Source organism: Triticum aestivum, chromosome 4B (assembly GCF_018294505.1).
Source record: "Triticum aestivum cultivar Chinese Spring chromosome 4B, IWGSC CS RefSeq v2.1, whole genome shotgun sequence".
NCBI classification, from domain to species: domain Eukaryota; kingdom Viridiplantae; phylum Streptophyta; class Magnoliopsida; order Poales; family Poaceae; genus Triticum; species Triticum aestivum.
This window is the reverse complement of record NC_057804.1, coordinates 101,969,635-101,983,391: the sequence shown is the minus strand read 5'-3', so window position 1 is coordinate 101,983,391 and position 13,757 is coordinate 101,969,635. Positions and strand designations below refer to the sequence as shown.

The following is a 13,757-nucleotide window of genomic DNA, read 5'->3' as shown; positions in this document are numbered from 1 at the left end:
GATAGAAATATCAGCACATTCTTGCATCCGTCTCACTCTTGATCGTGTCATTTGGTACGTTTGTTGAGTCGGCCCTGACAGGAACTTGCAAGTACATCGTGGTCTCGTATGCAAACAGGAACGTTATTCTGTTCATCGTCCGACAATCCAGACTACAAACTACCCCCTCAGTTCCAAAATATAGCATGCATAAGAAATTTCTAAAGTCAAACTTTCTAAACTTTGACTACATTCAGAGGGAAAATATCTACATCTACAATATTAAATAAATATCATTAAAACAGCATTAAGCACATACTTGTATTATGTTCATTTGGTATTATTTTTGTTGATACTTTTCTCACTAAACTTGGTCAAACTAAACAATGTTTGACTTTTCAAAGATCCTATGTGCACTATATTTTGGAATAGAGGGAGTATGTAAACAAATATAAAACGTTTTAGATCACTATAAAATAGTGATCGATGATGTCTCATATATGTTTGCAAACAAATATAAGACGTCTTTAGTGATCTAAGTGAGTTGTAAACAACGGACCCTGATAAATTTTGAACGTTCGGATTTTAAGCATTTCATTCTGAACGTTTTTACATGGCAATTTTAGTTGACGCGAGGTGACAACTTTAGTTGTTAAGACATGCATGGTAACTTTGTCCCAGATTATTTTTTTGTCAAAAATTTGCCATGTTTACCGACCTCGCGTGAACTAAAGTTGCCATGAGAAACGTTCGGGTTGCTATGTTTAAAATCCGAACGTTCGGGATTTATCATTTTCGTAAACAAATATAAGACGTTTCAGATATTTATTCACCGAGGGAGTTTCAGATATTTATTTGTAGAGGGAGTACAAGTACACGGCACACTAAATCTTGCGTCTGAGTTTAGTTAAAATCTTAAATACCCATTTGCATTGCATAACAAATGTGTAAGTTTAGTACCATACTGTTAGCTTGGTGAAAAAAAACACCGATATAAAAGGGGAGATATTCTACTATTCCTTGTACCATGATAAAAGAAGGAACAACGCACATGCTTAGAGCATCTCTAGCAGACCCCGTATAATGCCGACCCGCAAAATGTGTTTATAGTTCGCGGAAAATCGGATTTGCGGACCGGCGCGGGTGGGGGCCGAGCAGACCCCGCAAAGCGGACCCGTAGAAAAGGATATTCGAATTCCGAGCAGACCCCGCAAAGCGGACCCGTAGAAAAGGATATTCGAATATCCTTTTCTACGGGTCCGCTTTGCGGGGTCTGCTCGGCTCCCGTACGCGCCGGCCCGCAAATCAGTAATTTGCATTTCAATTTCAATCATGGAAATACTTTTCTTTGCTTCTTTATTTTCTTCAACGGCATTGTATACATAGTAATTCACCAAAGCTTTGCTAGAATAGACCCAAAAAAACATGAACCACAGTTAGACATTTTAGAAGATATCCAACTTTCATAATTGCTCCTACTAGTTGGACCAATATCTTCTCCATGCCTTCATTGTTGACCTGTGGATTCTTGATCTTGCATTCTTCATTTTTCTTCTTTGATTCTAAATAAGTAGACGTTGTTTCCCCTCTAGTTTCTTCTCTGATTGCACATGCAACCGCATCATGATTTTTTTTCAAAACTATGTTATTTTTTGTAGCAATTTCGGAAACTATAGCGTAGAATGAAAAAAACGCAAAACTAGTAGCCCGTCGGCCAGGAGTGGGCCGAAAAGGCAGTTTTCGGCCAGGGTGTGGCCGAAGTAGGCTTTTCGGCCGCGGTTGGGCCGAAAACTCGTTGTTGGCGGGGGCCCGGCCGAAAATAGTAGCTTCGGGTGCCAGGAGGCCGAACTGGGCCGTTTTCGGCCCACCGGTGACCGAAGCTGGCCTTTTCGGCCAGGCTTCGACCGAAGAGGTTTTCGGCCAGGTGTAGGCCGAAAAGGTGCGGATAAGCACCGTTCGCCCCTGCGCTGCTGTTCTTCGTTTCCCTTTCTCTCTCTCTCAGTTCTTCTCTGTAGAACTCCCCCTGCGCCGATCTCCTCCATTTGCCACACATTTGCAAATCCAACCCACAGAATCGGTAGATCATAGCAATCTCCACCGGCCTACGGTGTTATTTTTTGCTATGGGATAGTTTTTGATGTGTAGAGGAGCAGCCATGGTGGGGAGGAGGAGCCATGGTGGAGAGGAGGACGGGTAGTAGGTGGTGGTGACTAGTAGCAGCAGCTGCAGAGGAGGAGGTGGTGAGGAGGAGGAGCAGGTTGGGGGCTGACCGGAGTTGAACCTCCGGTCGTCGGGGGCGGCGTTGTCGTTCTCCGGTGGTGCAAGTACTTCGCGAGGTGGCCGGTGCCGCTGAGTCAAAGAGAGAAGCAAGAAGCGGACACACACTTCGAAGGTATAATCACGTCGTCACAAATATTATGTAAATATTAGCGCATAGTTCGTGTAGCGGATAATATTAGTGTTCGTTGTGAATTTCAGTGTTAATTTAATTTAGGAGGCATTTTAGCGCATAGTTCGTGTAGCGGATAATATTAGTGTATATCATGAATTTTAGTGTTAATATATTTTTGGAGGCATTTTAGCGCATAGTTCGTGTAGCGGATAATATTAGTGTATATTGTGAATTTTAGTGTTAATATATTTCTGGAGGCATTTTAACGCATAGTTCGTGTAGCGGATAATATTAGTGTATATTGTGATTAATATAGTTTAGTTAGTGTATATAAGTCATATTATGAATTTTAGTGTTAATATATTTTTGGAGGCATTTTAGCGCATAGTTCGTTGTGATTAATGAGAAGATGGCAATGTCTGACAGGTGAAAATGTCTGAATCAGTAAATCTGAATGTTTACTACGGCGCTGGTAATGTTCGATATAATGAGTTGGGGGTTGATCTTAGCGAGTTTAAAAATGGCGTTATGACACTAGCTGACCCGGACAGACTGGACATTAGACAGTTGAAGTACTGGTTGACAACTAGTTTCGGTCTGGATCCTGAAGTATGTTCCGTCAGTATTCATGCATTGTGGACCAAATCTTGTAAAAATGTCAAGTGGGAGTTGATGCCGGTAGATAGGAGCCAGCATTGGTTGTCCCTGTTAAGACGCTGCCGAGACCGAAGAATCCACCCATATGCACTTGTGCAACCTGTGCCGAAGAAGGAGAATACCGTACAACTCCACAGGGGGTATGAACCCGGCCAAGGCAGTGAAGTGGCTAACGAGATTGTTTTATCCGGGTCACAGCCACAAGATGTGGATGCTAGCCAACCGGAGAAAGAGTCAGACTACGTGCCACACAATGTTTGTGGTCCTGATACTGGGCAGAGTAGCCAGTCGATAATATTAGCTGTTTCTGGTTTTGCTGATGGGGATGAGGAAGGGGATGAAATGCAGAGGGTGATGGAGGAAGAGGACGAGGATGGATTGGTGGAGGAACTGGATTCTGAAAATTCTGAGGATGAAGTTGAGGTACCGATTCCTTCTGCATGGGAGCAGGACATATCCACCGGCCTTACGGTGAACGATGGCCATGAGACTCCATGGCAGTATAATCTGAACCAAGTACAAATAGGGGCTATGTTTGATACAAAGAAAAAATTGAAGTATGCGGTGATAAAGTGGGCTATGTCTACGCAGAGGGTTTTCAAGACACACATATCAAGTCCAACAAACTATACCGTGAAATGTGTTGTAACAGGTTGTCCTGGGAAGGTGCACGGTCACGTGCCGAAGTATGACATCCACTGGGTTGTCACCATTGTCGTCCCACATAATTGTGTGAGGACGAACCTGCTGGTGAAGCATCCGAACCTGACTTCAAGTCTCATTGCGCAACTCATGTATACTGAGATAGTAGAGAAGAAAGATATGGAAGCAAAACACATCCAGACAGCAGTGAAGGTCAGATGGAATTATGTCATTGCTTATGGGAAGGCTTGGAGGGCTAAGCAGAAGGCTATGGAGGAAAGGTTTGGGACGTTCTTCGACTCATATGATAATGTTGTCCGTCTCCTGGGCATACTGAAGGAGAGGAATCCGGGCACTTATGTGAACGTACAACACATGAGGTTGCTGAGTATACCAGATTTCAAGGTGTTGAAACGAGTGTTCTTCTCATTTGCTATGTGCATCGAAGCTTTCCGGCATTGTCCTCCTGTTATGTTTGTGGATGGTACATTCCTGACCGGTCAGTATAGAGGGCAAATCCTGACTGCTATTGGTGTGGACGGGAACAATCAAATCATCCCACTTGCCATGGCATTTGTGGAGGGTGAGAACTTTCTCAGCTGGGTTTGGTTCTTCCGCCAAGTGAAAATTGCCATCGTGAAGGACCGACCAAACGTGTGTGTCATTCATGACAGACATGCTGGTATATTGAAGGCCGTGAAGACACTTCGGAATCCAGCAGATGACGAACCAACACCTTGGAGGGACTTGCAGAGCCGGTGGTGCATGCGCCATCTTGGGGCTAATTTTTTCTCACAGTTCAAGAACAAGCGGTTGATGAACTTGTTCAAAAAATTATGCAAGCAGAGCCAGCAGCGGAAATACGAATTTATTTGGTCAAAACTAGATGAGTTTACTAAGAAGCAGGTCCGTGCAAGGAAGAAAATGGAAGAAGATCAGGTTAAATTAGCAGCACTCATCGCGGAGCTAGAGGAGCCAGTTCGTCTTTGTGACTTGCCAGCAATTGACCCTCCTAATACTAAGAGAAAGAAGGGAAGGGCAATAAAGAATTTTTCTGAGTGGATAGAGAAAGAGCCTCCAATGAATTGGTCTTTGCTGCATGACACACATGGAGCTAGGTATGGCCACATGACAACCAATCTTGCAGAGGTGTATAACTTTGTGCTGAGAGGGAATAGAGCATTGCCACTCACGAGTTAGCAAAGAAGCATATTGAAGATAATCAGAACACACCTTATTATAGCCGTGTCATGGAATACATGGCAAAGAAGATAGAGAAAGCAAAGAAGCACAGTGTCAGACTCATAGGGAATCAAGAAAGGAGGTATGAGGTTCAGCTTCCTACCGATGGTTTTGGTTCTGGAAATGAGGTGAAGACACACGAGGTAAAAATTGGAACGGAATTTTATCCAACGTGTGAGTGTACATGCAACAAACCGAAGTTGCTGCACCTACCTTGCTCTCATGTGTTGGCTGCCTGTGGCCAGATTCAGTTGGATGCTATATCCTTCGTGTCCCCATACTATTTAAAAGAGGCAGTGCTCAACACCTGGACAGGCGAGATGACAGGGTTTAGAGTCGTCGGCAATTTCAACAAGGTAAACGACGGTGAGAGAGTATACATCCCGCATCCAGACCTTCGGCGAACAAGTAGGGGCAGACGAAAGGCCCGTCGCATCCGGAACGATATGGACCAGTCTGAAGCTGGTGGAGCAACCAGACAATGTTTGTTATGCGCGGCTTATGGGCATAGGATGAAATATTGTCCCGACCTGAACAAAGATGGTGCTTCCGCATCGACGAGTGCTTCCACATCGACGGCTGCGACAACAGGAGCAAGAGGCGGACGTGGTCGTGGTAGTCGAGGCCGAAGGGGCGGACGAGGAAGAAATAACTCACAAGCTATATAATGTGCCGTAGTGGGTTTTAATATGTAATATGTCAGGACTATGTTTTAATTTGTAATATGTGAGGACTATGTTTTAATTTGTAATATGTGAGGACTATGTTTTAATATGTAATATGTCAGGACTATGTTTTAATTTGTAATATGTGAGGACTATGTTTTAATATGTAATATGTCAGGACTATGTTTTAATTTGTAATATGTCAGGACTATGTTATAATTTGTGCGGATAATTTGAATTGCAGATATGTCTTCGTATCCGTTGCTTAATGATAACATCGATAGAAAGCACCGGGGCGCTCTTACAGAAGCGGGCAACAACTTAGACGTGTTGGTCACTCGTACCCCAAAGACTAACTGGCTGATACACGATTCATGGGTTGATAGGTATGTGTGCATATAATGGAGACCATATAATGACTTACTATGTTTGACATACTTTTCATAACCGCTAACAATCTCTTTATTTTGTAGGTTAAGTTGGGCTGGACTTCTACCCTTGGCACGGCTGGTTGAGGGTACATTGGATGAGTGGATTGATGGTTCGGACTTAGATGAGGCAGGTGAACCATTGCAGTTACACAAGAGGCAAGTGAGACGTTTCTCTTACGACAAGTCACTCCTTACCTGCTTAGTAGATAGATGGAGACCAGAAACACATACGTTTCACTTTCCTTGGGGAGAGATGGTGCCTACTTTACAGGATGTGTCTTACTTGTTGGGATTACCTCTGGCCGGTGCTGCCATAGGTCCCTTAGAGGCAGAATCTGGGTGGCAAGCAGCGACGCAGACCCGTTTTTTGGCTGCAGTCCCGACTGCTAGGGCTATAGACAACGATCCTCATGGACCTCTTTTTAGATGGTTGAGCCAGTTTCAGGTAACCATCACGGCCACTTAAACCAATGTTGTTTTTTAGTTGTCTGATGTTCATACAATTATTACGTTTCTATGTAGATTGTCTCTATGTTAGTTTCAGACTATTCGCAGCTGTGTGTCAGTATTTATGTATGAGACATGCTTCATGTATGTGTTACTATCGCACTTGCTTCTATGTGATCAGGAGACATATATTGTTTTATGTATGCGAGACACATATTACTATTAATTCGCATTCTTATTTCAGTTACATTTCCAAATAGACTACAACCGATAATTAAGATACAAGTACATCTGAATTAAACGGTGCGGCTGAACTTGTGCAATACATCTTACATACTACAAAATGAAATTCAGATAGAACATAATGCCCTACAATAATACAATACAAACTAATAATGCAAATACATCTGAATAAAACGGTACAACTGGAATACATCTTACATACTACATGAAGTCATCATCGTCATCCTCCGTTGATGCAGCCCTCTTGCCCTTCGACGATGCGCTCTTCTTGCCTTTCGTCGATGCAGAACTCTTGCCCTTGGTCGATACAGAACTCTTGCCCTTCGCGGATGCATAACTCTTTCCTTTGGACGATGCAGAACTCTTGCCCTTCGACGATGCAGAACCCGGAAGCGGCGGCATGAAGATATCATCGTCGTCCTCGCTCTCCTCAGTCCATAAAAATGGATGCTTTTCTGCAGTCCTTCTGAAAGTTTCACTCTTCGGCTCCACCACCTTCTTCCACCTTTCATGCAACCTAAGAAGTTCTTGACGTACCTCCTCATAGGTCCTTTCAGGCCACCCAGACCTACGTAATTGGTGAGCCAACTCATTCATTATGGTGTCACTACCGGTGAGTTCGTCCCATGGAACTATCCTATTGTCCATCCTGAAATCGGTAGCTAGACTCAGCAGCGTGCTGCTCATCTTAGGGTGAAAACTACGATCGAATGGATAATGGGACATCTCGACTACACTACACTGGAATGCTTATCCACCTCCGCCTGAAGGGGTTTTTATAGATACAGAGGAGAAAATGGCGGGAAAGAATAACTGCGGTATGGCGGGAAAGGGTTGGCGGGAAGGGATTGGCGGGCAAATAAGGCGGGAAGGGATTGGCGGGAAAATAAGGCGGGAACGGATTGGCGGGAAAATAAGGTGGGAAGGGATTGGCGGGGAGGGGTTGGCGAGAAACGGGTGGCGGAAACATATGACGGGAAGGGGTTGGCAGGAAACGGGTGGGCGGGAAACGGGTGGCGACAAAATACAATTCAGCATGAGCCATGCAACTTCGGCCTAGGGTTGACCAAAAAGTGACTTTTCGGCCTAGACTTGACCAAAAAGTCTATTTCGGTCTAAGTGTGGCCGAAAAGTACTACTTCGGCCTAAGTGTGGCCGAAAAGTACTACTTCGGCCTAAGTGTGGCCGAAAAGTACTACTTCGGCCTAGCTATGGCCGAAAAGTACTATTTCGGCCTAGTTGTGGCCGAAAAGTACTACTTCGGCCAAAGATTGGCTGACGGGCTATTAGTTTTGGTTTTTTTTCATTCTACGCTATAGTTTCCGAAATTGCTACAAAAAATAACATAGTTTTGAAAAAAAATCATGATGCGGTTGCATGTGCAATCAGAGAAGAAACTAGAGGGGAAACAACGTCTACTTATTTAGAATCAAAGAAGAAAAATGAAGAATGCAAGATCAAGAATCCACAGGTCAACAATGAAGGCATGGAGAAGATATTGATCCAACTAGTAGGAGCAATTATGAAAGTTGGATATCTTCTAAAATGTCTAATTGTGGTTCATGTTTTTTTGGGTCTATTCTAGCAAAGCTTTGGTGAATTACTATGTATACAATGCCGTTGAAGAAAATAAAGAAGCAAAGAAAAGTATTTTCATGATTGAAATTGAAATGCAAATTACAAACATCTATTAAGTTTCTTTATATCAATAAATCGATGTAATCTTCCTCCCAAAACCAAAATGAGCATCCACCTTCCTACATACATGACCATCTCAATAAGCTATTGAAATTGAAGCGAATAAGTTGACAAAGCCGAATGAAACCAGAATATACCCCGTCGTTTTCGCATTTGAAGAATACCCATCGGGGGTGTTTCAGCATGCTAGATGTTAGCCGCGCCATTGTCTGTGTGCAATCGTCACACTGTATGAGCGGCATCGGCGAGCCAGCGAGCCGCTGTGCGAGCGCCGAGCCCGGGCGACGGCCGGCCGAGTCCTTGCCGGCAAGCCGACTTCGACGACTAGAGGAGGAACCAGTACCTGCATGCGGTGTTGGGGCTTTGCCGGGGCTGGTCGGGGTGCTCCTCGACCAATCCATGGCTTGGCGCAGCCAATGGTGTCCGGAAACGCCAAATCCAGCCGCCGCAACAAATAGCCGCTGATATGCAACATTCCGGCCTGCCGAGGCAGGAGGAAGTGGCGGAGGACAATCTCGGGCGTGTGGCGGCCTTCCAGCGTGATACCGCAGGCTGGTATGGCTGGAATCGTAGGCGACGACCCAGCGGCGGGGGGTGGGGAAAATCGTGGGGCGAGGGGCGGAGAGGCGACGGTGGGTGGGGGAAAGCGTGGGGCGAGGGGCGGAGAAATGGTGGTGGGCGGGGAAAAGCGTGGGCTGAAATGTCCCCCCGCCAACCGCTATCACTATATACAGGTCACTGGCGGGGCGAGAGGGGACCCGCGTTTTCGTGGCTTGGGATGGGAATTATGCCGCGCCCCGCAAAATTTTTTACGGGTCCGACGCGTTTGCGGGGTCTGATCGAGCAACAATTTTCGAGCGGACCTGTATTTTGACGGTTATTTTGCGGGTCGGGGTATTATATGGGGTATGCTAGAGGTGTTCTTACTCATTCATTTCCTGTCGTGTGAGTCGAGTTCGAGCTAACACTATGCACGTTATTAGAAGTGTCAGATTTAGGGATCCGACAACCCTTGAGAGGTTCGAACTCTGGGGTGCGTGCGGAGATCTCAACCTTCCTAGTCTGCCTACTCGCGATCCTCCCTAGCCTAGCGCGTAGATCTCAAAGAGACACAAAGACACAGAGATTTATACTGGTTCGGGCCACAGTTGTGGTGTAATACCCTAATCCAGTGTGGTGTGGTGGATTGCCTCGAGGGGCTATGGATGAACTAGTACAAAGGATGAACAAGCCTGAGGAGGTGAGGTGTTCTTGAGCTGGTGTGGTGCTCTACTTGTTCTGATTTCGGTACCCTTCCTATGGCGGTGGCTAGTCCTATTTATAGTGGCCTTGGTACTCTTCCCAAATATGAGCGGGAAGGGATTTCACAACGGCGGGATTTGAAAGGGGACAAGTAGTACAGTCTATCGTGACAAAAGTAGTCTTCGCCTGCGAAAAGCCTCTGGTCGTGACGCTGTGGTGGGCTCGTTGGTGACCTCCGTCCTGCCGTCCTGGCGGTCTTGGTCTTGTTGCACCAGAATGTAAACCTTTGGCTGATTCCTCGGGACTCCGCGCCTGTGGCTTGCCTTCCTTGCACCGAAGAGGAAACCTGCGCTCTGCGCCTGCCTGGCCTTGGTCATCATGGCTCATGTCTGACCAAGCCTCATGAGATATCTTGCATAGAACTCTCCGCCCCACAGGAGCCCTCCTGAGGAGGCCACCTCCCTCGGGGGTCTTGGCATCGTCCGCCTCGCGAGGCTTGCCCCTCGCGAGGGTCTCGTGGTGTTGGTGCTGAAGCTGGGCCATACCAGGCCGTCGATGGAATCACGCGGTGGGCCGCAGGCAGGCAGGTGATGACCCACAAGTATAGGGGATCTATCGTAGTCCTTTCGATAAGTAAGAGTGTCGAACCCAACAAGGAGCAGAAGAAATGATAAGCGGTTTTCAGCAAGGTATTCTCTGCAAGTACTGAAATAAGTGGTAACAGATAGTTTTGTGATAAGATAAATTGTAACGAGCAACAAGTAAAAAAAGTAAATAAAGTGCAGAAAGGTGGCCCTATCCTTTTTGTAGCAAAGGACAAGCCTGGACAAACTCTTATAATAGGAAAAGCGCTCCCGAGGACACATGGGAATATCGTCAAGCTAGTTTTCATCACGTTCATATGATTCACGTTCGGTACTTTGATAATTTGATATGTGGGTGGACCGGCGCTTAGGTGTTGTTCTTACTTGAACAAGCATCCCACTTATGATTAACCTCTATTGCAAGCATCCACAACTACAACAAAAATATTAAGGTAAACCTAACCATAGCATGAAACATATGGATCCAAATCAGCCCCTTACGAAGCAACGCATAAACTAGGGTTTAAGATTCTGTCACTCTAGCAACCCATCATCTACTTATTACCTCCCAATGCCTTCCTCTAGGCCCAAATAATGGTGAAGTGTTATGTAGTCGACGTTCACATAACACCACTAGAGGCTAGACAACATACATCTCATCAAAATATCGAACGAATACAAAATTCACATGACTACTAATAGCAAGACTTCTCCCTTGTCCTCAGGAACAAATGTAACTACTCACAAAGCATATTCATGTTCATAATCGGAGGGGTAATAATATGCATAAAGGATCTGAACATATGATCTTCCACCAAATAAACCAACTAGCATCAACTACAAGGAGTAATCAACACTACTAGCAACCTACTAGCACCAATCCCAGACTTGGAGACAAGAATTGGATACAAGAGATGAACTAGGGTTTGGAGATGAGATGGTGCTCGTGAAGATGTTGATGGAGATTGCCCTCTCCCGATGAGAGGAGCGTTGGTGATGACGATGGTGATGATTTCCCCCTCCCGGAGGGAAGTGTCCCCGACAGAACAGCTCTGTCGGAGCCCTAGATTGGTTCCGCCAAGGTTCCGCCTCGTGGCGGCGGAGTCTCGTCTCGAAAGGTTGCTTCTTATTTTTTTCTCATCGAAAGACTTCATATAGGAGAAGATGGGCGTCGGAGAGCCACCAGGGGGCCCATGAGGTAGGGGGCATGCCCCCCCCGGGGGGGGGGGGCAGCCTCGCGAGCAGGGGTGGGCCCCCTGGCCTTCATCTTTGGCGACGATTTTTCTTTATTTATTTTAAGATATTCCGTGGAGTTTCAGGACTTTTGGAGTTGCGCGGAATAGGTCTCCAATATTTGCTCCTTTTCCAGCCCAGAATTCCAGCTGTCGGCATTCTCCCTCTTCATGTAAACCTTGTAAAATAAGAGAGAATAGCCATAAGTATTATGACATAACGTGAAATAACAGCCCATAATGCAATACATATTGATATAAAAGCATGATGCAAAATGGACGTATCAACTCCCCCAAGCTTAGACCTCGCTTGTCCTCAAGCGAAAAGCCGATAACAATAAATATGTCCTCATGTTTAGAGGTAGAGGCGTCGATAAAAAATAAAATACGGACGTGAAGGCATCATGATTATTTCCATAACAGCAACATATATAGATTTTGTCATATGATTACTTATGTTCAAGTGATGATCTTTTCACAATGCAGAAGTATGAATCAGAAACCTTATTGAGCACCAACAAATTATAACCTCAGTCATTGAAGCAATTGCAATTTATCATAACATCGGAGAGAGTCTATGTCAGAGCCTGAAAGCAAGTCCACATACTCAACTATCACTTAGTCCTTCATAATTGCTAACACTCACGCAATACTTGTGGTTACGGAGTTTTAGTCGGACACAGAGAAAGATAGGGGCTTATAGTTTTGCCCCACAACCTTTTACCTCAAGGGTAATGTCAACAATAATAATTCATGCTCCCCTACATCCAATTATATATATATATATATATATATATATATATATATCATGTTCTTTCCAACATGCTGAGCTTGCCAAAGGATAAAATGAAAAAGGAAAGGTGAAGATCACCGTGACTCTTGCATAAGGTAGAGGATAATAATAAAAGATAGGCCCTTCGCAGAGGGAAGCAGAGGTTGTCATGCGCGTTTAGGGTTGATGCACAAAATCTTAATGCAAAAGAACGTCACTTTATATTGCCCCTTGTATGTGGACCTTTATTATGCAGTCCGTCGCTTTTATTACTTCCACAACAAGTTCGTACAAAGCTTATTTTCTCTGCACTAATAAGTCATACATATTTAGAGAGCAATTTTTATTGCTTGCACCGATGATAACTTACTTTAAGGATCTTACTCAATCCATAGGTAGATATGGTGGACTCTTATGGCTGAACTGGTTTAAGGGTATTTGGAAGCACAAGTAGTATTTCTACTTGGTGCTGAGAATTTGGCTAGCATGAGGGGGAAAGGCAAGCTCAACATGTTAGAGGATCCATGACAACATACTTGATCTCAGATATAAGAAAACATAACTTATTATGTTGTCTTCCTTGTCCAACATCAACTCTCTAGCATGTCGTATTTTAATGAGTGCTCCCAATCATAAATGATGTCAATGATAATATATCTATATGTGAAACCTCTCTTTCCTTATTACTTCCTATTAATTGCAATGATGACCAAAACTATATTTGCCAACTGTCAACAACTTTTAATCATCATACTCTTTCTATGTGAAGTCATTACTCTCAATAAGATCAATATGAACTATTTGTTTCGTTTTATTCCTTTTCTTTTATTCACCTAAAGATCATGGCAAAATAATCAAGCCCTTGACTCAACACTAAACTTTATTATATAGCTCACGGACTGGATTACAAAGAAGGATCATAAAGCAAAACTCAAAACTAGATCATGCCATGACTTTATTCTACTAAATCAAGATACTACTAAAAGGATCGAACTAAAAAAATGGTAAAGATAGGAATTGTGATGGTGAGACGATACCGGGGGCACCTCCCCCAAGCTTGGCAGTTGCCAAGGGGAGTGCCCATACTCATGTGATTATGTCTCCTTCTTTGTTGTTGATGGTGGAGGTGTTGTTGATGATGCAGGCATGTCGTCCACCTTACATGGCATAGGCTCACCATCATAGAAGGATGATCGAGTCTCTGGAATCCTCAAATCTGCAACCAAACTCATCCTTTTGAATCTATATTCATACTCACAGTTTTGATTTTGCAGATCATAGATTTGGGCTTGGAGGTGCTCGATCTTCTCATGTAGCTTGAAGATGGCCTCCTCGGTGTTCTTGGCATCCGGCTCGTAGTTGTTGGTGAACTCTGCGAGCATCTTGTGGATAGCGTTGATTCCACGCTCCACCATCCCCTGGCACTTGAAAACTTGCTGCTTCATTGCTTCGAGCCTCGACTCCACGCTTCCGGTTCCCTTTGGTCCCTCAACATCGCGGATGTGCGGCAACCCATCATGCATCTCAATGG

General features: G+C 44.6%; 1 protein-coding gene across 1 annotated transcript; it reads left to right on the top strand.

Moving 5' to 3' along the window:
* The first annotated feature begins 2,018 nt into the window (after window positions 1–2,018).
* On the top strand, window positions 2,019–4,870 carry LOC123089999 (uncharacterized). Its single transcript, XM_044511501.1, has 2 exons — window positions 2,019–2,371; window positions 2,798–4,870. The coding sequence occupies exon 2, from the start codon at window positions 2,804–2,806 to the stop codon at window positions 4,868–4,870; it is 2,067 nt and encodes a 688-aa protein (XP_044367436.1). The 5' UTR covers window positions 2,019–2,371; window positions 2,798–2,803.
* Window positions 4,871–13,757: the final 8,887 nt, after the last annotated feature.

Excerpts from the sequence above, each read along its gene's own strand:
- LOC123089999 (XM_044511501.1), top strand. The coding sequence starts at position 2,804 with ATGTCTGAATCAGTAAATCTGAATGTTTACTACGGCGCTGGTAATGTT.